This window comes from Neolamprologus brichardi, chromosome 6 (genome assembly GCF_056152115.1).
Source record: "Neolamprologus brichardi isolate AB-2024 chromosome 6, ASM5615211v1, whole genome shotgun sequence".
Classification (NCBI taxonomy): domain Eukaryota; kingdom Metazoa; phylum Chordata; class Actinopteri; order Cichliformes; family Cichlidae; genus Neolamprologus; species Neolamprologus brichardi.
The window spans coordinates 15,754,386-15,780,001 of NC_142109.1; the positions used below are offsets into that span (position 1 = coordinate 15,754,386).

The 25,616-nt window shown below is 38.1% G+C and overlaps 3 protein-coding genes across 5 annotated transcripts; 1 reads left to right on the forward strand and 2 right to left on the reverse strand.

Moving 5' to 3' along the window:
- Window positions 1-346: 346 nt before the first annotated feature.
- Window positions 347-2,580, forward strand: slc25a4 (solute carrier family 25 member 4). The gene is made up of 4 exons (XM_006787137.3): window positions 347-568; window positions 1,234-1,720; window positions 1,805-1,945; window positions 2,065-2,580. Exons 1-4 carry the CDS (start codon window positions 458-460, stop codon window positions 2,223-2,225), a joined length of 900 nt encoding a protein of 299 aa, XP_006787200.1. The 5' UTR covers window positions 347-457; the 3' UTR covers window positions 2,226-2,580.
- A 629-nt stretch (window positions 2,581-3,209) lies between these two features.
- Window positions 3,210-11,942, reverse strand: cfap97 (cilia and flagella associated protein 97). 3 transcript variants are annotated; one of them, XM_006787139.2, is made up of 5 exons: window positions 11,776-11,942; window positions 8,835-9,768; window positions 7,496-7,776; window positions 4,137-4,299; window positions 3,210-3,418 (listed from the first exon to the last, which is right to left on the reverse strand). In XM_006787139.2, the coding sequence occupies exons 2-5, from the start codon at window positions 9,745-9,747 to the stop codon at window positions 3,312-3,314; spliced, it is 1,464 nt and encodes a 487-aa protein (XP_006787202.2). In that variant the 5' UTR covers window positions 9,748-9,768; window positions 11,776-11,942; the 3' UTR covers window positions 3,210-3,311. The 3 variants fall into 3 exon arrangements, with proteins under 3 accessions (XP_006787202.2, XP_006787201.2, XP_006787203.2); XM_006787138.2 differs by having other exon boundaries at window positions 3,210-3,421; XM_006787140.3 differs by lacking the exons at window positions 3,210-3,418; window positions 4,137-4,299 and adding an exon at window positions 6,781-7,348.
- A 1,336-nt stretch (window positions 11,943-13,278) lies between these two features.
- ufsp2 (ufm1-specific peptidase 2) lies at window positions 13,279-21,400 on the reverse strand. Its single transcript, XM_006787141.3, has 12 exons — window positions 21,292-21,400; window positions 21,010-21,091; window positions 19,445-19,628; window positions 18,639-18,705; window positions 18,060-18,214; window positions 17,769-17,961; window positions 16,202-16,348; window positions 15,943-16,107; window positions 15,697-15,821; window positions 15,539-15,615; window positions 14,801-14,925; window positions 13,279-14,705 (listed from the first exon to the last, which is right to left on the reverse strand). Exons 1-12 carry the CDS (start codon window positions 21,292-21,294, stop codon window positions 14,619-14,621), a joined length of 1,410 nt encoding a protein of 469 aa, XP_006787204.2. The 5' UTR covers window positions 21,295-21,400; the 3' UTR covers window positions 13,279-14,618.
- Window positions 21,401-25,616: the final 4,216 nt, after the last annotated feature.

The following is a 25,616-nucleotide window of genomic DNA, read 5'->3' on the forward strand; positions in this document are numbered from 1 at the left end:
AAATGTTATCTTAATATTATTCTAATAAAGACAGATTTTTTTCAGTTTTCTCGAAACTCAATAAACCCCACAAGTGTGTGTAGACAGAATGCAAAAGCTGTTCTCCAGTCGGACTTTAGATAAAGGACTTCTCCATCATAAGGATTAGTGACACCTGACTTTTAATAATTATCAAATTACACACATTGTGTCCTTTAAACGTCCCCGGGTAGGCCGACTCTTGACTTCAGAAACATGGCGCACGAGTTGAACTTTAACCTCGGAAATTTATTCGGCCTCGTTTATCTGTTCGACAAACTGCAAATCCATCACTCAAGATTCTCGCGATAATTGCCCCGCATATATTAAGACACATGGGGGTGCGTCGTCCACTTGGAGAAGCGTAGGGTTTCCTTGAGGATCTTGGCCACCTTTGGAAAAGTCAGAAGTCTCGGATCTCCACAAGAAACAACCAATCATGTCGGACGCGGTGACTAGTTTTATGAAAGACTTTTTGGCCGGTGGCATCGCCGCTGCCATCTCCAAAACAGCTGTCGCTCCCATTGAGAGAGTCAAGCTGTTGCTGCAGGTAAAATGACTGAACCAACTGCTGCCTCTGGCACGGTCGCATGTCTGCGTAAAGCGTGCGTAATTGTGGGGCTTCTGCGATAACTCAAACACAAACTGCAACACAAGAATTGTTTTTCAAGAAAGAAATGGCCCTTTGGACTCATTTGGTCTCGTGCGTAATGCCAGTGGGCACGTGAGAGGTCATGGATTGATGTGGAAATAATTTTACGCGCCGAATTACGCAGAATTCTTCTGGTGACAGTAAGGGTGGCAAGCCCTCCTAATAAGCGTTGCAGTAAAACGACCATAAGTAGCTAGTTCATCATGGTGTTTGTGCTTTTATTAAGTTAATTAATCCTTTATTATTACAGATGACCGCTGCAATAGTCAGTGAAAGTGGACTGCTAAATTTAACTTGAAGTGTGTAATCTAATACACAGTGAGGTCTCAAGTGACAGGAGTGTGCCTCTGCTGGGCCTACAACTACATGATGTCTGTCCCGAGAATATTAAACATAGTAGTCTAAGATTATGTAAATACCAAAAGGATGTATTTAAAATTAAAATTTTGCTCAGATATTGCATACTATTTAGAAAAAATGGTCCCTGTCGTGTCAAGGTTTACATTTACATGGAACTATGGCACACGTGTGTCCAATACAGAACTTTTATGCTTTGTTTGCAGGTCCAGCATGCCAGCAAGCAGATCACAGCAGAAACACAGTACAAGGGAATCATTGACTGTGTGGTTAGAATCCCCAAGGAACAGGGCTTCATTTCTTTCTGGAGAGGCAACCTGGCCAATGTCATCCGTTACTTCCCAACCCAAGCCCTCAACTTCGCCTTCAAAGACAAGTACAAGAAGATCTTCCTCGGTGGCGTGGATCAAAAAAAACAATTCTGGCGTTACTTCGCTGGCAACCTGGCATCTGGTGGTGCCGCTGGTGCGACTTCGCTCTGTTTCGTGTATCCTCTCGACTTCGCCAGAACGAGGCTGGCTGCAGACATCGGCAAGGGCACAGCAGAGAGAGAGTTCACTGGTCTTGGAAACTGTATTGCCAAGATCTTCAAAACCGATGGGCTCAAGGGTCTTTACCTCGGATTCAACGTGTCAGTGCAGGGTATTATTATCTACAGAGCGGCCTACTTTGGATGCTTCGACACGGCTAAAGGTGCGCACAGCTGTGACACTAGAATGTATTAACAGTGTACATGTGCATTTTACACGTGGGTGACTTAACTTGTGCTTCTTATAGGTATGCTGCCAGATCCCAAGAACACGCACATCATCGTCAGCTGGATGATCGCCCAAACCGTCACTGCTGTAGCTGGTCTCATCTCATACCCCTTCGATACAGTCAGACGTCGTATGATGATGCAGTCTGGACGCAAAGGAGGTGAAACCATGTTCGATTCGTTTGGCCCAGTTATTGCACAGTTATTAAGCATTCATGTGAGGGCATTATGCAACATTATTTATGTCAGTTTTCTTCTTCTTATCTTTATATTTCCAAAGCTGACATCATGTACAAGGGCACAATCGACTGCTGGAAGAAGATCATCAAGGACGAGGGACCAAAAGCCTTCTTCAAAGGTGCCTGGTCTAATGTGATCAGAGGCATGGGTGGTGCCTTTGTGCTGGTGCTTTACGATGAGTTCAAGAAGTTGGCATACTAAACTTTCAACCAATCCCCAAGGAAACCCTTTACTTTGTTTAAGTCTTATTTCTGGTGATACAGTGATAACAGCTTGGTGAATTTACAGTGTGGGCGTCTACAGTATGACAGCCCAGGTAAGGAGGGTGGGTGAACCAAAAGTGTATATATCCCATCTAGGACATGCCAACAGGCAGTCGTTCAGTAAAAGTCAAGCAGGTGGAGATTTTGTGATGACGCACATGATGATGTCACTTCAGGTCATGCTTCCCATGTTAGTAAGTTTGTGAAGTAAGTTGAGGAGACCCATGTGTTATGCTGTGACCACTCTGATCCTCATAAATTATTTTATTAAGAATAAAAACGTATTATTCTAACAGTCCAGTCTTTTTGATGAATGCACTGTTGTCACAGTCTTGTTGGTTTTCAAATTAGATTTTCTGTTTAACTCTCCACACGGACACCAAGCCAACATACACAATGCTTCAGAAGTGAAGCAGCAAAGTGCGACTTTTCGATTTATTATTTACACCCATTTTTTTTCTGCTGTCCCATCAATTCTCTTCCATGATAAAAGCTAATAAATGCATCTTCCAGCAAGAATGTTTTGAACAAAACTTGCATCTTTAAAGATGCAAAACAGCATACTAACAGCTTTAGTTAACAGGAAACAGAATAAATATAAACAAGTAAACCTTTAAATAACTTAAAAACACAATTTTTTGTGTATCCTATTTAATCAAGCAATGTAAAAAAAAAGGTTACATTTATAGGAACTGAAATTCAGTCATAATAAACAATAATTTGTACATTTATACCTTCAACAAAACAATATCTTCTGCTTGTGCAGCTAACTTCGGTACTGCGACACTGCTGTGGAAGCCACACATACCATATTTCAGATTCAAAGAAAATGTTTATTTTCTAAGCATGGTTACACGAAAATCACTGAAGAGTTGATTAAGCCAGATGAAAGTATGCTGAACACATTTACGTGACAAGAACCTTTGAACTTTGTTCCTTTTTTAATATTTTGCGATGCAAAGATATCAACTGAATATGGATAACAGAAACCAGATTTTAGCAGATTAAATGTTAAGCAGCGCTCTCAGCACCATGCTGCCCGGGCTGCACCTGTTTTTTTTGATCTGGGTGAAGGTCTGCTGCTGGAGTCAGTGGAGGTGAGTGATGCCCTGGAGTTGACTGACCTGGGACCTGCTGGATAACAGAAACATGCTCTCTGATTACAGGCTTATCATTACAGTTTAATCAGAAAATAACACAACTTTAAAAATCATTAATACACTGCTAAGAAAATATGTACATATTTGAAATTGTTATTAAAAACAATCAGGCAAACACATACACACATGTGTTTTATGACAGTTGGAATCTGTTATTGGTTAATTATTTCAAATGTTATTTTAACACCAGGAAGCAACAATGAAACACAAACATTAAAAAGACAAAAAGGTGTTAAGAGGAGAAACAGTTTGTCAGTTACTGAGCCATGAAATTCATTTCATAGCAGTGTTAAGAGCTGCTTCTTACAGTCTTCTCGTTCTCTTTAATCCAGTCTTTGCAACCATCTGGAGATAAATTTGCAGCCGTCAGTTTGACAAGAGTGCGTACCACATGCTAATGCCTTTTTCTACCTTAATTAATGCAACACAAGCAAATAACAGCAGGCTTCTCCAAAATGTCTCCCCACACACACTCCTGCAGGTGGTGTGCTTGTTGAACAAAAACACTGAAGTCTGCATGCAAATTTATTATTTATTATTAATATTCTGTAGCTGTGCTTTAATTGCAGTATGATAAACTGTAACTGGAGGAGGATATAGCATGTACTAGAAGGTACATATCTGTTATCTAAACCAAAGTACTTAAAATTAAAATTGTTGGAAAACAGCCAAAGATGTAAGACACCAACCGGAGGTAGTCCTGCTGCTAGATCGATCTTTCTTTGTGGTGGACCTGCAGATGGGAAATGAAGAACCTCCCAAGTATCCGGCTTGGCGCTGATAGTCTGCCAGTTGCTCTGAGCGCCTCAGGCCAGGTGTGGGCTTCACAGACTCCAGCCTCTTCAGGAAAGCCTGAGAGGAATAGAAAGATTCTTACCTCATTAATACTCCAAAAATACTGTAAAAGTAAACTGTTCCCCTACCACTGCGGGAGGTAACTACATTTAATTAGGTACTGGACCTAAGGTACTGACAGAAAAAAATACACACAGTTTGTAATATTGTATGTGATATAGACCAATGATGCCAAATATACGTCCCATCAGGCCCACTAATGTTTAGTGTAATCAGCTTGTGAAGGTTTTTGTTTTTGTTTTTTTTTAAAAAAAACATTAAGTCAGTGAGATTGTTTCTTTGAAGTGCTTAACAAAAGTATTAGACCACCACCCAATGTTAGGGTTATGCCAAAGCTGCCTGAAATTAACTACTGTATTGGCAAAAATACTTTTTTTATGTTTAGGTAATGGTTAAATCAACATCAAGCTGGTGTGCAAGCTCTTTAATTAAAATAACATAAGTCTAAAATATAATAATTATTTTTCATGAACTTTTAAATTTACCATTTTACAAAAAAGCTGAAACAACAGTACATGAGTACATGATTATTTTTTGATTAACAAGCTAAATTACCGTTTGTTTGGGTTTTTTTGCAACACTCAGCAGAAAAAGTTGAATATTAGGCTTGATTCATTTCAGACTTCTTTGAGAAGTCTAGTCTGCTGTTTCAAATTTCCGTATTAAACATTAATTCAGTGAATTCAACAATTTTAAGTTTTAAACAGGTTTTCGACAGATTTCTAAAATATTTGTGTTCTTTGTTTTTAGGTGGTCAAACAGTTTAAGTGCTGTATGTCCACTTTAGATGAAACCGGGGTGACACTCTTAAGCTAAACTACGCAGCACAGTTACAGTAAATATAGATAAAACAACCTGAAATGAACACCGTGCAAAAGAAATATATGGTAAGAGTTAATTTTATTTTTTTAAATAATTTTTTTAATATTACTTTTTTATTATTTGATTTGACTGGTTTGATTATATTCATTCTTGCTCTTGGCTAGAATGAATACATAAAAAACAGCACATACACTAAACTGTATTTTAAAACAATCTACCTCTTAAGAATAAGTCACTATTTTATTAAATAAGTCAAAATTACCAGTCAACAATTTACCAACTGCTGTGCACCAGGACTTTGCAAAAGGTACACAGCAACCCCAACAAAACAGCATGAGGCAAATCAGTGTAGACAAGTGGCTAAATGTCACGCATGCACTCCCACACGCAGGGTCTGCTGTAATCTCTCAGTGAACAAAAGCTCCATATGAAGCAGTGTGATGAGGAAAAAGCTCAAGCATCACCAGACCTTCGTGCTGAAGATCAAAAGTCTTCCAGAGGGCATGAAAAGGCACTGCAGGCTTCTAAATACAGCCAGAATTACCACCTACTATATTTTTAATGTTTGCATTACAGGAGACATCTTCAATGAAAATGTACCCATTGTACTATTATTATTATTGTATATAATTTATTTGAAAGAATACTAACTGTAGAGGGTAAATGAGCACTTGAAATACACAGAAGTGGTACTACTTGTGATTGCCAGAGGTGTCTTACATGTGTGATGTGTGGGGTGTATACACTGATCACACGGGCAGATTCAATTACTAATCTCTAAGAATAGAGAAGGCGAAAAGCACTCCTGACGCAGAGAGATGGGCTCAAGAGAGAGGACAGTCTGTCCTTAAAACCATAGAAACATTCTGGCTCATAGCAGCAACAGTAGGGATCAATTTAAAATATCTAATCATTATTACAGGAACACATGAGTAAAAAAGAAGTCAGGTTTTCACTTAGTAACACCAGTGCCTTGGCTGGCTACCAATAATGAATATGTCTTTACTTCCCCATCTCCTCTTTTGAACCTGTGCTGCATGTAGACATAAAAAATGTTGCCAAGATAAGTCAGTATATGGGATGAGAGACTAAAGCTGCAGAGACTGAACTCTGTCAAATGTCAGTCTGCGGCACTGCTGCTGGCTGCCACCTGCTGCCATCTGTCCAAGTGTTTCCATGTACGTTTGCAGAGGTGGCACTCTTGGACTGACGCTAAACTCAAATCAAAACATCTCCATTCTTTATTCTCTCTATTCTGTTTTCTACTTGAAGTATTTATGAGGAAACTTCATTTTTTTCATAAAATGTTTTCTTTATGTTTCTTCAATAGTTTACTAAAGGCAACGTAAAAAACATTTGAAAAAAAAAGAGTAAATAATTAAAAACTAGGATGTAATACAGTAACATGTAGGCTGGTTTTCAAGGAAGTTACCAACTTGAGTAACAAGTCTAGTGGAAAAAGTCAACTTCTATAGTTACATGTTGTATTTACAGTCTCTTTAAGAATTTAAAATACAGTAAGAAAAGATTGGTTTTAGAGTAGAAACCCAAAAAGATTTATTTAGACGTCCCCTAACAAAAAATAATGCCTCTGACTCTATCTAGCAAACTGAAAGTCATTTTTATTCTATTAATTTCACACCTATAGACATTTAGATTCAACAAGAAAAGAAATATAATTACATTTGAATTATGAAACCTCAAAACCAGTCCTAAGGTTTCTGTTTGGGACTTTTCTGACTTGCATCTTAACTTTTGGGTGATTTACATATTATTAACCTACACGATCTCTCACAGAGTGACAAGCCTGTTCACAGCAACATTAAATCTCTCTGCTCTTTTTGATATCCACTCATGTTAATAATTATCTTTCTTAGTTTTGAGAACTTCTATTAGGGGTGTTGTTCTTTACAGTCTTTCTCCTCAAAACCATATTGAAGAAAGTTGCTTTCAACCATAAGCATTTTGAGATATTTGAAAAACGGGCTAATACAAATGCTGAATAAATAGTAAAATAACAAAAGAAAATACATTTTCTTATCCTTTCTAAAAATTTGTTGAAGAAAAAAAACCATGAAATTTCTTTCTACAGATTATATGTATACTGCAAGGACACAGGAGTAATTTTTTCCCCAACATTACATACTAGAATTAGTTGGGGGGGGGGGAATCATCCAATTCAATACATTAGTAGGTGAAGAGGTGTACGCCTGGTGAAACTCTTCTGTTGTTTGCAAAAGACAAAGACACATAAGCAAATTAATGTCTTACCCAGTTTATCACAAATGTTTCTCTTGCTATTAAGACCGCCTATTATCAAAACAATTAAGCAAATCAAGGATTGAGTTTTGACCCAAGGAGTGAAACTTACCAGGTTCTCCCGCTCAATCCGTTGCTGTTCTCGTTGCCTGTTCACTGCACTGTGAGTGAGGCGAATTCGAGGAGAGTTACTTGCCCCATGGCTTTTCTTCACTGGTGCGCTTCCCGATCTGGGACCCGGAGAGAGGCGAGACAGCTCGCGAAGTAGTCGCTGATTCTCTAAATCAATGCGCCGAACCTCGTCATTGCTGAAGGAGTAGTTTTTCCTGTTTCTCCCTCCAGGATAGTGGAAGACCAGTTTTCTTCCAAGCTGACTTTCTAAATTGAGAGAGCCTGAAAGGAAAAACAAACAGTTGTATCATCATTTGAGCTTCACATTTTGTGCTAGTGGTGGAAAATGTTCTGTTGTACTGATGCTCAGGTCAAACATCAGTACAACAGAATATCCTCTGCAAACAGCTAAAAACGCATCTTTTTCCAACTTGTTTTTGAGTCTTTGTTTTTTAGGTTTTAGTATTTTTGTTGTGAATTTCTCTATATAAATAAAATTGTACTTACTTCTGCTGCTTATATAAGTTTGGGTTCTTTGATATGAAAAACTGAATTTTTGAAGAGCCATATTCTTGAGCTACATTTCTGCAACCTCCATCATGTACATTTTGAAAAGTCACAAATAAGTGAAGTGGAATCTTTTTGTGCACTTTATTTCTTCATCAGTGTTCAAAAGAGCTTGCTCTATAATATTAAGCACACTCTGTGCAAACGCCTTCTGAGCTACATTTTGAAAAACAGCAGTATGTTGAAACTAAAAGAGAAAACCTGGAGAAAGATTTTTATGTGAAGCAGAATTCAACTAAAACTCACAAATCTTTGTGTGGACAACTGTTTTCATACACGTTACAATTACTTTGGGGAAAAAAGCTGATTTACTGAACTCACGGAGGAGAAATTCTTCTGTTTTAGAGAGAGAGAGAAGCTCATATAAAGCTTACACTACACTTACCAGCTAAAATCTTTAATGAAATGCATGTTTATGCAACAATTCCTATTTGTCAGGTTTGGGGCTAAAGTGTTTTTTATAGTTAGACTGCAATTTTAAGTGTAACAAATTTTCATGTCATTTTCACCACATCAATGGACCTTTTTCATAGCTGCTATTCTGAAATGTGTTTGTAGGTTAATTATGGCCTTGTCCATAGTAATGCATGCTGTCTCACTGGAATGAGTGTGGCGTAATAAAGGAAATGTTCCCATAATACCTTTAACCAATTAAACATCTATTTACGCTTCTACGACATGTCAAAATGACTACTGTGAAAAGAGGCCTAGGGCATAACTCCATGTGGGCTTAGAAATACAACTATTATAACTTAAAGCTCAACCATACTCACACTCATCCACATCCTGATCTGAGTCGTCATCTTGTATGTTTCTAAGACCACTGGAGGGCACACTCTCCCGCGGCTGCTCCTCTTTATGACTTTCTTCTTCGACCTCTGTGACATTCAAGTCCAATGACTGAAGAGGACTGGTGTCAGGTGAGGAGAGTGGGGTCACATCTGTCACTGAATCATCTGAGTCTGCCGTGTGGAGAACAGGAAAATCACGAGGCCTTGCTGAGCCTACTCTGGTCCTTCTTATTCCTGGACATGAAGAAGAAGTTGCACTTGGTTTCGGGAGGGAAGGGGACTCTAAGCTGCTCTTGTGACTGCTACTGCTATAGGAGCCCTCAGAGTCTGCATCTGTGCTGGTCTCAGTCGATGAAAGAGAAGGACTCTCAGACCTGCTTGGAGGAGCTGAAGGACTTTGGTTGTGCAAATTTCTAATTACTTTTTTAGGAGATTGTTTATTTCTCCTTTTAGAGCTGGCACTGAATGGTAATGCTTCTCCTTTGGTCTCTTTTGGACTCTGAATGTAAACATCTGTATTATCTACCTCTTTGGCTTCAGCCAGTAAAGCCATGAATGTTCTACTGGACCTTTTAGGTTCTAAATTGGCGCAATCTTCACTATCACTGCTTTCATTGCTGACTTTATCTGATGTAGTGGAAACTACTGCTCTACTGCTCCTATTACAGGTCTCCGCTTGCTTTAGATGTTTTCTTGTCTGATCAGTCCTTGATGACAGATCGCCATGATAATTCTCTCTGTATTTTGCATGTAACTTATCATGTGCTTTTGAGATCTTCTTCTCAGCTTTCAAACCTTTCTCCACCTTATGTTGTGCATCTGTGCTGCTTTCAGCACAATCGCTGTCGAAAAACGAGTGATCCACTTCACCTTCCAGTTCACTGGGGTTGAACATGGCGATTTCCCCTCTGCACACCTGTAATGATGTAATGTGAGATACCTAAGTAGTAATTTTTTAACCCATTTATTTAACATAACAGCTAACAACTTAGCAAAACCTGCTAGAGTGACTGCTTTCAAAGACTGAAATGATTGGCCAGGTGTCCCTCTTTATGTTGGATTGCACAGCATTTTTATCTTTTGTCCACTGTCTCACATATCGAGACAATGTTCCACATTTTATGTGGTTCTAGCTTACAAACATCCTTACAAGAAACATGGTTTAAACAGACATGTGCAAACAAGGATCCATATTGAAATACAAAATAACATTTTTAAAGTTTTTTTGCAATATAAAATGGGTAACACTGCATAAATCCATGAAAACAAGAGCAAGAACAATAGGATAGTCCAGTGAACTCAGTGAAAACACACGATAGAGAAATGTTGATATGCACAAGTTACAGAACTTGAATGCATTTCTAAAGAACTGAAGATCATCACTTGAAACTGCTGAATGATCATCAACTGTATGATCAGGCTCGAGCCTGCCATGAACTGGAAACTGTTCGACCACCGGTGCCACTGTCTACAGTGAAGAGAGTTTTACATCACCATGTACCAAATTTCCCCTTTTGGGACAATTAAAGGATTATTCTATTCTATTCTATTCGACTGAGAGGGCGCCAATGAAAAAAGACGCCCCTGTTACAACATCGAAACCTTCAAGTTCAACTATTATTTGCAGCTGCCCACAGGGATAAAATAAATGCCTTCTGGAGAAGAATTTTATGGTCAGACGAGACAAACACTGAGCTATCTGGCTACAATGACAAGAGGAATGTTTGGTAGCATGAAGGCGAGGCTTTCAAACTGTAGTACCTGTCAAGTACTGTGGTATTAGCATGATGCTCTGGGGCTGTTGTGCTGCCAGTAGTAATGACACACTACACAAAGTGGATGGAATAATAAAGACAGAGGACTACCTCCAAATTCTTCAACTTCACCTCAAATCAGCAGCTAGAGGGTTCAAACTTGAACCAACTGGGTGTTCCAGCAAGATAAGCACACACTGGCTTTGGAATGGATGAAGCAGTCTAACACTAAGCTTCATTATTGGCCTTCCAATTCAAAATTTGTGGACGCTACTTAAAAGCTGTGGTCTGATAAAGGAAACCGACCGGTTTGAATGAACTCTACTAACTCTGCCAAGAAGAGTGGTCAAATACACACCCGGAATTATGCCAGAAAGTTGCTGATGACTACCAAAGATGTGTGCTCCAGGCGCAACTTGCTAAGGGACATTTAACCAAATATTAGTGGGGGTGCATGTATACACTTGAGACTACATGTATACTTTTGATGATGTGTGGATTAGAGAATCCAAATTCAAACTTATGGACCCAATACTAAAGTAATTAAAGATGTAGCTGTACAATCATTCTACCCTGGAAAAACACAAAAAATAATTAAAAGCCCCAAATTACCAAGATATTCAGGCCCATGATGTGTATGTAATCCTTTGTGTCAGATACAGTAACGGTCAGTCAATAAAAGACATCTGCATAGTTTGTGTGTGTGTGTGTGTGTGTTTTTGTTGAGGTTAGATAGTACATCTTATACTATCTTGTAGCTTTAGCAAGCTTTGTCACATATAAATAAAATCTTTGCCCCACATTTCGCTTGTTGGTCCCCCTAGAGTGGCCTCTTCAACACTTTTCTTCAGTGCAAAGACCGGGTTTCATTTAGCTTAAAGTGGCATAACAGCAAACTGTTGTGTAATCTATCCATCAGTGTGTAGCAAGCTCCAAAACACTAACACTATTGGTTATCTGTTTACCTACACTTTCAATCTCTATTACTACAATAATATAAAAATATATGCAGTAAAATGTGGTGGGTATAATGCTTTCACATGTGTTTTAACCCATAAACAACACACGTTAAGCCTGGCAGTTAACTAACGTTAATAGTAACATAGCTAACTTATCCAATTCGTTTAGTTTAGCTAACTTAAGCTCCAAGAATATCTTAGTTCTCTTACCCAACGAAAGAAGGCACGATACACCGTTTTCACGTTAGAATTGAGTTTCTTCTTAAGAAAGAATGTCAGGAATCTGAATAAATACAGAGCAAACCTGCAATAAAAACAAACTTAGCGTTAGCAGACTAAAGCTGGAGTAACACGGTACCTGGTAACTACGCGACGTCACTTCCTGGTAACGGTCGCCCTAGGAGATCTCTGCAGTAGTTAAGAGAAGCAGTCCACTCCAGCATTTTATCGCTATGGGGGTTATCAGAGTTTGATTTATTTCATAAAAACAATAACAGCGAAAATTCAGCCGCTGATTTGCTAAATCCGATTACTTCAGTCAAAGTAAGTTAAACTGATCAAAACGAAATTTATTTTTTGGTACTGAATCTAACAATAACTCTTTGTGTTATATTTGAAGGTATTTGGGATAAAATTCAGTTAACATACAGTTTACAAAATGGTTTCTTATTGAGTAATATTAGGTAAACTTAATTTATATTGTATTTTTTCTTTCTCATGATTTTGAGTGATTGAGAAAACATATGCATTAACAAGACAAAACTGATGCAACTGATACACTGGGACAATAGAGTATATGACATATAATATGTATGTACTTGAATTTGAATCACCTTTATTCTGATTCCTATCCTTTATTTATCTTTTGTTACTTTTCCTGCCCCTTGTATTTGTTTACGCGTGTCTACTTACTAAAATATGATTAATACAATGATGCCTCTCCATGTTTTATATTTTTCACCTTTTTTCTTGAGGTTATAAGTTTTGTTCTTTATAGACAATAAAATTTACTTTACTTACTGCAATCTGGCCACCCAACTTACTGTCTGTTTTATGCAGAAAACAAACAAACAAAAAGAGAGTTGCCCTGTGTTGTGTGTTTTTATCTTTGTGCACAAATTTCTAACCTACTTAAGAAACATGTCAAGAAACAGATACTGGAGACAAACAGATGGGAGGTCATTAAGTTTCTCCTGGGGAACCATTATGCCACAGTAACTGCTCCCCCTAGTGCATCTCCATTACCAAGAAGAGGATTATCTGGAGGCGCGTCCCCTGAAATCACAATTTGTCATGGTTTTACTCTTAATAACATAATTAGACCAAGAAGTGACACACACTAATGAAATGCCGATGTCCTGGGACAATAGCACTCGGGGGAATCTGTTGTATAAACCTGTGACTGGTCACTGTCATATAATTTACATGCCAATGCAGGATGGGTAGAAATGAGGATTGAATAGGGGGGGTTTCTTTATTTGTCCCATACTCAGACAATGAAGGCATAAGTAACTGCAAATTTAGTATGAAAAAGATGAAAAAAGTTAATAAATCTCTGTTTTCTTTGAAAGAAAACCACCCATTTGACTGTGACACCAAGCTAATATTGGAACTTCAGTTACGAAGAAGGAGCATTTTCCACAAATAACTTTTTCATTAACCATTTTTTTTAAACCCAAGAAACGAATACCTGCATATCCTACAAACTGAGGGTTAGTTTCAGTGAAATTTATTTTATTAATTAAAAACAGAGTTAATTTGTTTCTGTTTCAACTGTAACTTGTTTCCAAATGAATACAGAATACATATCCGTACAATGTGATGTAAGGTTTGTTCTTTAGTCGTCTTATGTAGGACTACACCAACTAATTATTTATCATATAAATAGTAATATAGTGGCACAGATTCAACAAGGTGCTGGCAACATTCCTGAGAGATTTTGGTTCATATCCTGGAAGTATTGATCAGAAGATTACACTGAGGTCATAAAAGGATGGACATGGTCAGCAGCAAAGCTCCCCACACCATTACACCACCATCCGCCTGAACTATTGACATAAGGCAGGATGGAGCCATGATTTCATGCTATTTACACCAAATTCTGACCCTACCATCCAGATGTTGCAGCAGACATCAAACTCTTCAAACTTCTTTTTTCCAATTTTGGTGAGCCTGCACGAATTGTAGTTTCCTGTTCTTAATTGATAAAAGTGGCACCCAGTGTGGTCTTCTGCTGCTGCAATCCACCTGTTTCAAAGTTCAACACATAAAAGATGCTCTTCTGCATATCTTGGTTGTCAACTTAAAGCAGTTTGATCATTCTCTTCTGGCATCAGCAACATACTTTCACTCTGAGAACTGCCACTCACTGGATAATTTCTCTTTTTCAGACCGTTCTCTGTAAACTCTATAGATGATTGTGAAGGACCAACTTGTCTGGCACTAACAATCATGGCATAAAATCACTTGAATCACCTTTCATCCCCATGCTGATGCTCAGTTTGAACTTAAACAGGTCATCCTGTCCATGTCTACTTGCCTAAATACATTAAGTTGTTGCTATGCAACTTGCTGATTAGATATTTGTATTAACAAGCGGTTAAACAGGTATACCTAATAAAGTGACCAATGAGTGCATTGCCCTTTATGGCATTTTAGCAAGGACTCCATCTTTCATGGTAGGTTCATATGTCCACCAGGAACAAAAGGCAATGAGAAAACTGTTTAACTGTTTGAAATGAAGTAAGATCAACATATATAACTGAGCATAATTGATATAATTGATGAGCCTTTGTTATATTAAACCATGTCAAACAATGAAAGCACAGTAAACAACTATTTTCTTATTTCAGTACAAACATTACTTCCAACTGTAGCTGCAAGTTAATCATTTATGCAGGACTCAACCAAACCAAAGCCTTTTACATTATAACACATTTTACTTCAGTTTGCAAAAGTTGACACGTGTTCATAAAGAAGGCGAGTTAGAGTGCTCCTCCATATTTCTGAACATGATTCACTGAAACGAGATCCATCTGGAAGGCTGAGGGAGCTCAGATGACCTTCGGCCTCTGAGGCAGACACAGATTATAATACGCAGTTTGATCCCAAAAGTCAGGTCCTTTCCAGCCACACCAGCCCTGGAAATATAACAGCCACACCAAGATCAGCACAGTGTGTGGGAACCTGCTTTTCAGACTGAGAATTGCTGGCGGTGTGAATGCTTTTCTGTTACCTTGTCTGTGATAACCTGCAAGTCCTCAGCTCCAGTGTAATGAGGATCTAGGATGAGGTAGCGGATCTGCCCTGTGGTCTCACTCCAAGCCACACCCAGGATAGTGTGAGCTAAAACGCCTCCTCCTGCAACACAGAGCAAACAGCAATGTAAGTTTGAACAACCTTTGTCTATGTTAGCTATCAACAGTACAGGCTTCTGAAAATAGTCAGCTCCCTCCTTTTCCAAATCCATAATCAATAGAGTACAATTCATATTTTTGGGCCAATTAGTAAAATTCTTAAGATGTCGACTGTACGCACAAATCCTGGAAATGATAGCAGGCTCTGGTTTTCTTCGAGTTTTTGTGGTGATGTGACTTTAAAAAAAAAAAAGTTTTAATGTTTATTTGTGGTGTTTATAGTGAGTTTTATGTTGTCCTGCACTGACAGCAAAATTCATGACAAATTTCCACTACTTTGTAATGGAAATGAAGTTTATTGATTCTGATTTTGAATATAATGAACTCCCTTCTTTACCAAATCCAAAATCAATAAGCTGCCAATTAAAACAAACAAAAAAATCCTGGGAATGATAGTGGGCTTCTGCTTCTCTTTGGGTTTTTGCGGTGAGGTAACTTTTCTATATTTGGATAATGAATTATAAAAATAAGGCTTATCATAAAAAAATATCAAGAATACAAAGTTTCTGCAAGGTCATAAAATTAATGTAACTATAACAGTTTGAAAGTGAGCTCACCAATCATGACTGGAGTTCCTTCAGTGAGGAAGTGGTTGGCCAGTTCTCGGCCTTTGGATGCCAGCTCAGCTCCCTGACTACAGAGAAGGCAGATTAGTTGTCAGATATATTAAAATCATCCACAAACACATAATCATTCACAAGAAATGCAATCCCACCTCACAAACAGGATCTTGGAAGTGAGCCCAAGCAAATGACCCAGAACAGCCTGAACCTCAATGGATCCAATCCACTGACGTGACCCGACGAAGGATGCCTGCTTGTCTCCAACATCCACTAAAGCCTGGAAAGCAGAGAACCAGGCAGCTTGGACATGTCTGATAACATTGTAAAAAAAAAGAAAAAAAAAAAAGAGGAAATGTGGGCATATCTTGTACTCGGATCATATTTTATAGGGCAACTACCTGCTGGATCTCCTTGTGAGTGGGCACAGGCCGCTCTACGTAACCCTGCTGCTGGAACCACGAGCAGATAGTCTGCAGGGAGCGATAAGCACAGCCCCAGCCGTTGTCATCTACACGGTACTGCATGTAGTGGTGATAGCTGTAGATCCCCTGGACCAAGTACACCTTGAGAAAAGAAAGAAAATTCTTGCTGTGTTCATCTATTTCTGCAAAAGAGCAGAATACTGTTAAGGATTTAAAAATAAGTAATTAGATATACCTTTCCATTATCTAGAGTAGGGTGCGTGAGAGCCAGATGAGGGTTTCGGAGATAACCATCTTTGTAGGGCTCATTGGGAAAGTGGTAAGCGTTGGCTCTTCTGAAGTAAGGCCTGTCATCTGGTAGCTCAAACTGCTCATGCAGCTCCTATTCAGACAAAATAAAGTTTCAAGGAAAGGTCATTAATTTTTTTCCCCCTTTCTTTAAACAAGAAAGCACAAGTTGAACTCATTAATAATAATAATAATAATAATAATAATAATAATAATAATACATTTTATTTGAAAGCGCCTTTCAAAACATTCAAGGTCGCTGTACACAGTAGAATAAAAGCAACATAAAAGCAAGAAGTTTACAGAATCATAAAAGCATAAGACATAAACAAATAAAATAGGAGAGTGGAAAGGTTATGTGGGATAAGCTATTTTGTACAAGTGGGTTTTGAGTTTGGACTTAAAGAGAGAGAAGGAAGAGATGTTTCTTAAATCAGGGGGTAGGGAATTCCAGAGTCGTGGAGCAGAGCCGCTGAAAGCCCTGCTGCCCATGGTTGCAAGACGGGGGGAAGGGACGGAAAGTCAAAGGGAAGAGGAAGATCTGAGACAACGAGATGGGGCGGTGATCTTAACCAGGTCAGAGAGATATGGAGGAGAGAGATGATGAATAGCCTTAAATGTGTACAAGAGTATTTTGAAATTGATGCGATATTTGACCGGGAGCCAATGAAGCTGCTGCAGGACAGGAGTGATGTGGTGGGCAGAAGGGGTCCTGGTGATGATACGGGCAGCAGAGTTCTGGACGCGTTGGAGCTTGTGGGTGGATTTTTGAGTAAGACCAAACAGAAGTGAATTAAAATAATCAATCCGGGAAGTAACAAGGCTATGGACAAGAATGGCAGTGGCATGTGGGGTGAGAGAAGGACAGAGACGATTAATGTTGCGCAATTGAAAATATGCAGACCGAGTAATATTATTAATGTGTGAATTGAAAGATAGAGTACTGTTGAGGATGACACCCAAACTTTTCGCAGAGGAAGAAACGAAGACCGGTGAGTTATCGATAGCAATAGAGAAACTGTTGGTTCTGGATAATGTTGATTTAGTGCCTACCAAGAGGAGCTCGGATGTATTACTATTGAGTTTGAGAAAATTAGAAGAGAACCATGAATTTAGTTCAGCTAAGCAGAGGGTGAGGGAGGATGGGGGAAGAGCAGAATCAGGTTTAGTGGACAGATAAAGCTGGGTGTCATCGGCATAACAATGAAAATGGATATTGTATTTACGGAAAATGCGTCCAAGCGGAAGAAGGTAGATAATGAAAAGAAGGGGGCCCAGGACAGATCCCTGGGGCACGCCAGTGGTCAGAAGAAAGGGCTGAGAAGTAAAGGATTTGAGTTGAATGAACTCAAATTAATATGTCTACGATTATGGAAGTTCAGTCTGCGGTTCTTACTTTACTTTCCCAAAAAGTTGATTCTGCTCATCTGGACGGAGCTCTATATCCAGATGAAGTGAATCAACTTCTTGGGATTTCCTTACCTGGATGATTGAGCACATGTTAAGACACTAACCTTACGTTGTGCTACTAGCTGGCTGTCAGGCACTCCTACTGGATAAACCACAGTCACCAGTCCTTTTGGTTCTGGAAGGAGGAAGTGGACCGGTTCAGGAACAAGTAATGTCATTCCCTTCATGTTCTGAAGAGTCACTTTCTCCATCTCACACAACTGATGAGTTAGTGCCTCAATTAGCTGCTCGCAGGCACTGCAATACCAGAATAAAAAAAACAAAAAGTAATATTACTGTAAGAGACGAGCTTTGGTTAGTGGTATGAAACCAGATGTTTTGTATAAAAGACATACTCCTTGATTGTATTGCTGCGGCCGGTGCAGACAACACAGTCTAGTGGAAGAGTCACATTCACAAAGTGGGATTTCAGAACTGTTTTGGTGAGGATGGGGGCTGAGAGGGGGCCTGGCTTTGTCACCTCCGTCATCAGACAAAGGTTTATGACACTCTGAAAGGGAATAAGAGTGAATTTATATTAACAGTTAAACGCAAACACCATAAAGACAACTAGACATAAAAAACGTTATGATGAGAGCTAAACAATTAGCCAGTGGCATAGGTTCAAGTCTCATCTGCAGTGAACAGCAGGTTGACAAAGACAGAGCATGCCTGGCCTGTGGCAGCAGGACTGAGCCTGCTCTACTGTGTCAGCACTTTTATCATGTTGTCACTGTGATATGGACTATTGTGATTAGACTGGATCAAAGCATCACACTGGGCTCAGGAAACAGTGCTATTTTCTCCTTTCTTTCTTTTATAAATGAAAATTGGTCAGATAATTAAAAAAATTCACTGTCAAACTGATTATAGTCTTTAATATGGCTCCATATTATTCACAGAACACAAAATATTGCTGATTATTCGATACGTACCGCCATTGAACTTTTTTTGCTTTTCTTTTTTGATGATTTTTTCCCAGAACTCTCCTGTTCATCTGCCCTGAAATAAAAAACAAAACAACCCCCCCCCACACACTTTTCAATATAGCCCAATAAAATACAAAAGAAACAGCAATGACAATAAAAGAGGTCCAGAACAATATAGGGAAACACACAAACACACATTTAAAACTATAAAACAAAACAGAGACTAAAACAGATGAGCACAAATCAAAGTGTCAAACACATGAATGCATTTATTCCTATAAAGTTTGTAGTATGGAGTGCATAAAATGTATTACATGACCACAGATGTCTGAAATTTTACGTAATATCTGAAATTTGCTGTGGGTGGCTGCAGCTCAGGGATAGAGTCTACTCTGAAGGTATCTGGTCGTTCAAGATACCGATACTAAATGTTCTACTTTAGCTTTGCATTTTTTATTATTTTTTTTTTACCTTCATCTCTTCTGCTTTAGATTTTTTTTCATCGTGCCACTAAAAGATGCAGATCAATATGTCACTAAAGACTGTATTCCTGTTGGTTAGTTGGTAGCAACAGTTTTATTGTGTGTTAGTCGTCCAGAAATTTCAGACATTTTTTTTATAATTACATCCCAAATTATCTGTGGTCCACAACTCTGAACATCTCTCACTGTGCAACAAGGGAGCACTGTTCATGAGCCACAATCAAAGATATTGTCTCAATTCTTGCATGTCGGTCAGCCTTCTTCTTACAAAATAAGATGAAGAATCTATTCAAGAGAGAAATAATGCACTGTAATAATGTCTGTACTTACTGTATCCATTGATGCATATCTTCACATAGTGTACTTGGAGTTATTTCTTCAGGTGTGGCATAAGCATCTTTGTTTGGCCATATAATAACAGGACTGTCGCTCACTGCCAGAACACAGGATTCAGATTTCACCTGGGAGCGAAGAGTCTCAAACGTTCTCGAGATGACATTTCGCACCAGCTGCTCTGTAAGAAGAAAATAGTGTTGCTCTTTAACATTACTACAGCGTTAGGGTAATAGATTTGTATGGCTTGAGTTCTGGAATTTGCATTTGACCAGTTACTGCCACTCTGTTATGGAATTCTGTGTCTAGTACACTAAATGGCTACACATGTATACATTTGACTTTAGTTGACTAAATATCTTCTAAATGAGGACATCCAAAGTAATGTTTGGGGGTTTTGTCTTAGAAGGTCATCATTACATCAAGCATGTATATTGAAATTATATTCCTGGGCAATGTGGGTAAAGTTTGAAATAGCATTTAGTCTGACTCAATTATAGCAGGAAAAATGAATAGAAAAACTGCATTTTCTATAATCCACACGGGATCAAATATATAGATAGACCCCCACTAATATTTGGTTAAGTGTCACTTAGTGAGTTCCATCGTGGTACCCAACAACAAAATTCTGGCATAATTCTGGCTAGATATTTGACCACTCTTCTTGGCAGAATTGGTAGAGTTCATTTAAACTGGTTGGTTTCCTGGCACGGACGCAGATTTTAAGCATAATCCACAAATTTTCAATAGTCCTTCAGTTGAGCTTGAAGGTACCGATTTTGGAGCAAGGGCTTCTTTCTCAGTCTAAGGTGATGTGAAACTCTCTTCATTGTGGACAGTGACGCTAGTGTTCCAGCAGTTTCTAGTTCATAGGAAGTTTGAGCTTTGGTCGTTCCTGGGTTGTTCCTGAGCATCCTAACAAATTTCCTCTGATCTAAGGGTGATAGTTTGGGTCTTCTACCAGACCATGACAAAGTGGCGACATATGTAAAAAAAAAACAAAAAAACATGTAATTATGTACAGCTGTTTGAAGTGATGATTATGGAATCTGCAGTTGTTTAGAAGTGGCTCCATGAGACCTTCTCAGATTGTGTAAATCTGTAATTCTCATTCTTAGATTTTCATGGAGCTCCTTTGACTTTCACAACTACAAAGAGAAACTACAATTTATTAATCAATCATGATCACAAATGAGAAGGTAACAGGTTTTAGCCCCGTCAAGTTAAAATACATTTTAGAACCTTAATCTCCATTTATTTTTAAAAAAAAAAAATGAAATGAGTGTATTTATTTATTTGAACTTCACACAGAGTTTGACTCTGTGTTTAGTAGAAAAAAAAAACCCCAAATAAACATGTGCACACACAATTTTTTTTAAATCTTAAAACTGTGTGCTGTGCTCGGAAGACAGCACTTCCAAGAAATCATTAAAAGCCCCAAAATATCATGACATTCATGCGCGACCTGAATGGACGCAAACCACTTACCACGACTGTGGATGTTTTAACTTTACGGGTGTGTACATTTAGACATATTGTGAAAAAAACGTTTTTGAACACACCATCTGTGCTGTCCAGCTGACATCTGAACTCCAGCAGACCTTTGACACGAAGAACAGTCGCAATCTCGGAGTCAACAACGACCTGATAGCACACAAAACGACAGAAAGTCAGCGGCTGGTTGGGGAAATCATCTGACAACGATTGTAATTACTCTTTTAGCGTTACTGGCTAGCTGCTAAGCCACGAACTGAAGAACCCACAAGATAGACTTACTCGTGGGTCTGAACACAGAGGAACACAGACACGACCTCGTTTCGATAACTTAATTTCAGCAACCTTACCATTTTGGAGTTCTCAGCCTAGCAAAGGAACTACACTGTTTATTATCAGTTGTTTCTAAGCACTGGGGGCTGACATGTCTACTAAAGCAAAAGTTCAACGTGTCTCTGGTTGGGGCTTTCTATTGGGCCAAACTGGCTCCGCCCATTTATGGTGCATTTATAGTAGCTCGTAAATTCGGGAACGTTTTCTAGATAGTTTGTCATACACGTCTTCACAATATTTCGTTTTCTTTTATCAGTTTTTTCCCTTTTAAATTTAAAACGCCTATAAATGTATTGTATATTACCACCTATATCCTCCCGAGAACCGAGGAAAAGTGCATCTTCTAGTTGAACTTTTGTTGTGAAATGTGAATCCCCTGAGATTCACATTTACTGCATGGATTTTTGTAGTTCATCAGATAAACAATCACATACTCAATAGTTTACAAAAAAATAATAATTAAAAAAACCAACACCCAACATTAGTCTATCAACATCTGGGGTAAAATTAGACAATAAGTAAATAAAGGCACTTATAATCCTCCTCACTCCTCCGTTAGAGAACGCAAAATCTTGTGCTTAGTCTCTAATGCACACTTTACTCCATCTAATTAGTCTTGCTTCACTGCCCATGTTCCCCTTCTTATGCAACATTTGACACAATGTATCAATATTCTTCTTCTTATTAATTTTGTTGAGATATTTATTTTGTATGGGTGTGTATGACTGTGTGTGTGTGTGTGTGTGTGTGTGTGTGTGTGTGTGTGTGTGTGTGTGTGTGTGTGTGTGTAGGGGAGGAGGGTATTAAAAAAAGCAATACGTGTTTTGTAACACTGTAAGTGCTCACAGTCAGACACACACAAAAAAAGGTTATAATGAGTTTCTTGGTGCATTGCCAGTTTACCTCAGGATATTCATAAGAGTTATGTGAGTTAAGCCAGAAGTGTAAGTGTAGACAAGGCTTTTGATATTTTAAGTTGCTGTTATGCAGGCTTAAGTCATAAATTGTTCCAAACATCACTGCCAAAGCTCTTCTAGTCAAAGGCAGATAAATTAAATCAGCATCAAGGCTCTGCTTGCAGATAAATCAGATTTACACCCTCTGATTTATAAAATATAAAGGACAACTGTTGAGCCTAAGAATTATAAATTACAAGAATATCTGTAAAAAGGAGGATCTACTGAAAAAATATTCCCATTACAGACCTTTTCCACCCCATTTTAAATCGTATTAGCTATTCTTAGCTGCTATGTCAAAGTCAAATAGCACAAATACCACATGCCAGGAAGTGGGGTTGAAAATGAGGACAGTTTCAGGTCACTGATGTTTTGTCCTAACAATGCCTCTGGATAAAATCAAGTTTGTTAGGATTACTGGAAAACAGAGATGAAATGGTTCATCTTGTACACGCATGTAAAGTCAGTTGTCTAAATCTAACAGAGTGTCAGATAAAATAAAATAAACACACCTAACAGGTGCAGTGCAGGGAAAAAGTATTTGCCCCCTTTCTTATTTCTTTCTTCTTCTTCTTCTTTTTTTTTTTTGCATATTTGTCACACTTACATGTTTCAGAACATAAAATTTTAATATTAGACAAAATTGTGAATTAACTCATTTCAATTTCACTAGCAACACTCACGTTACTTTGGTTACTGTTGACTAAAGAAATTACTTAGTTAGAGCCTGTCTGACAGAATGAAGTTGACTAATAGATCTCTAAAGGTAACACATCATGACAGAAACAGCTGAGAAGCAAAATCAGTCACATCTATCGGTCTGGGAAGACTTTCAAAGCCATTGTAACTCTTTGGGATGCCAGTGAACTTATGGTGAGAGCTGAAAACTCTGCTGACCAAAAGGAACACAAAGGCTCGACTCACGTTTGCCAAAAAACAATATTTTCATGATCCCCAAGACACTTTGGAAAACAGTCTGTGCACTGACGAGACAGAGGCTGAACTTTTTGGAAGGTTTGAGTTACATGTGCATAAAATTAATAGCATTTCATAAAACGAACATCACACCGACAGTCAAACATGGTGCTGGACCTTAAACGGGCCATTTATGCTTGAAAACCTTCCAGTGTGGTCAAAATAAAACAATTCTGCAAAGAAGAGAGAAAGTAATGACTTTTTTTCACACAGAGCCAGGGTTGGTTTGGATAACTTTTTTCTCTAAATGAACAAAACATTTTGCATTTTGTAAATGTTATCTTTGTCTGATATTAAGATTTCTTTTATCTAAAACATTTATATAATATTCAATATTTATTCAATATATACACTAAAGTGCTGGAACACAACATTATCACAGTATGGTACTCCAAGTACCTACATTATTAAACAATTCTCTGTGCCCAAATGTGGCAATCTGCTCCAGGATGTTCCCTCTTATCAAACTGAGTCCGGCAGCAGCAGCATGCATTGTAACAGTGTGAAGTCATGACTCTTGAGTTCCCGTGGACTTAGTGTGCTGAGGAAGATTTGTGATGAGATTAACTATCTCCCTTTGTATCATAAACAGAGCATTAAGATCTTTTCAGTTATATGCTATAAATATTAGAGTGTGAGCGAGGAATGATTATATGGCAAGCACTCACATTACAAATGCACATTCATCATATGTCCATAGGCAGAGTTTATCTTTGGAGTCTTTTATTTATGTGGAAAAAGTGGCAGATGTGCTGGGATGTAAAAAACAAAACAAAAAAACCCAACTTCAATATATATATAAAGAATTTTTGTGCAGCTGTGATGAAACATATAACTATTTTCAGGGTAGCCCATTTTGGCTTTCTAATGAGAGCTATATAAAAGCATTTCAGTATCAGCAGTGTGATTATTTGCTTGCTCCTTTTGCCGAGTGGCTGGTGATTGTAGACGAGCCATGAAGGTTCAAAGCTACATTTTTACAAAATAGAAGCACAAATCTGTCTTGCACACCTATGTGAGCAACGACAGAGTGGAAAATTGATGCTATATGATAAAAAAAAAATATCCCAAAAAACAAAACAATTGTAAAACATCCACTAGCTTCAGATTAATGTTGGAACATTCATTTGTACCAAATAGCCACTGAACATAGATTAGGGAGGTTTTAATGACCACTTTGAACAAGAGGAATGATTACCGCAAGAATCTCATGTTTCAGTGCTTCTATGAGAACTTGGTAGTTATTTTAAGGCCCCCTTTAAAAAAAATCCTTTAAGTAATCTTAAAGCCTCACAAGATACTTTTTTTCAAGTAATGTCAAGAAGAGAAACATCTGGATCATGTTGTGCTCAGAGGTTTCACAGATGAAAGAAGTAGCTTTTGGCATATGTGTGCTCTCTCAGAGCAAGATTAATCTACTTCATGAAAATCTTCTAATTTGTCTATATCAGGCAATGTAAGCAGTATACAGTAAATACTTTATGTAACTATAATTACATTTTCCTGCCTGCCTTTAGATTATCTAGCCATTAAAGCCACTATTTGATTTTCTTTCCCAAACGCCATCAGATAATGTCAGAAATAATTTGAGCATTGCAGTTTCTCTCTGCTATCAAACATTTGTCACCTGCATGGAACTAAAGTCCAAACAGTTATAAAGAATATTACATCTTATTGGCTTTCCTACAAATGTTAGGGAATGTCAGGGGTAATTAAAAATAACAAGTAGAAGAGAGCATTGCATGAAAACCTCCTTTTGCTGCAGGATATCAAATGAGCTTAGCTTCACTTGATTGGTCTCCTATTGAGGCATGAGGTCTGCACACTGGTCTCTAGTCATTCCTCAACACTAAGAGGCTCACCACAGGGCAACATCTGAGGGACAAATAGAGGCAGGCAACAGACGAGGAAAAGGAAAGCATACTTTTCTGTTCCTTATGCTGCATTAAAAAAAGTACATATATATATATATAAATAATTTAATTACAAATATTATATTTATGGATTTCCACTTCATGCTGTGGCCCAGAAATGATGATATTTGTTTAACTTTTCAACATAATGAGGCCAATAATAAAATAAAAACATAATTTATCAGTAGAATGTTCCAGTATATTAGCTTATTCATTCAGTCACATAAATGGATTTCCCTTTATGGATTTCCCTATATTTATGCTTTGCCTGAATGTACTTGGATCAGCTGGATGTTATGTTTATGTCTCCAAACATGGCTGTTCCCAAAAAGGATGCTGCAGAGTGCCCTTTTGTGGACAAACTGTGTAGCATCAACTCTTATAATATGGTTGAAGGGTGTTTCTCCCATCTCTTCTTTACTCTTTAGAATTTTTCATTTATTCCCTGTTATAAATAAATACAATATAAATTATACTGATACATGAGCAAATAGCTAA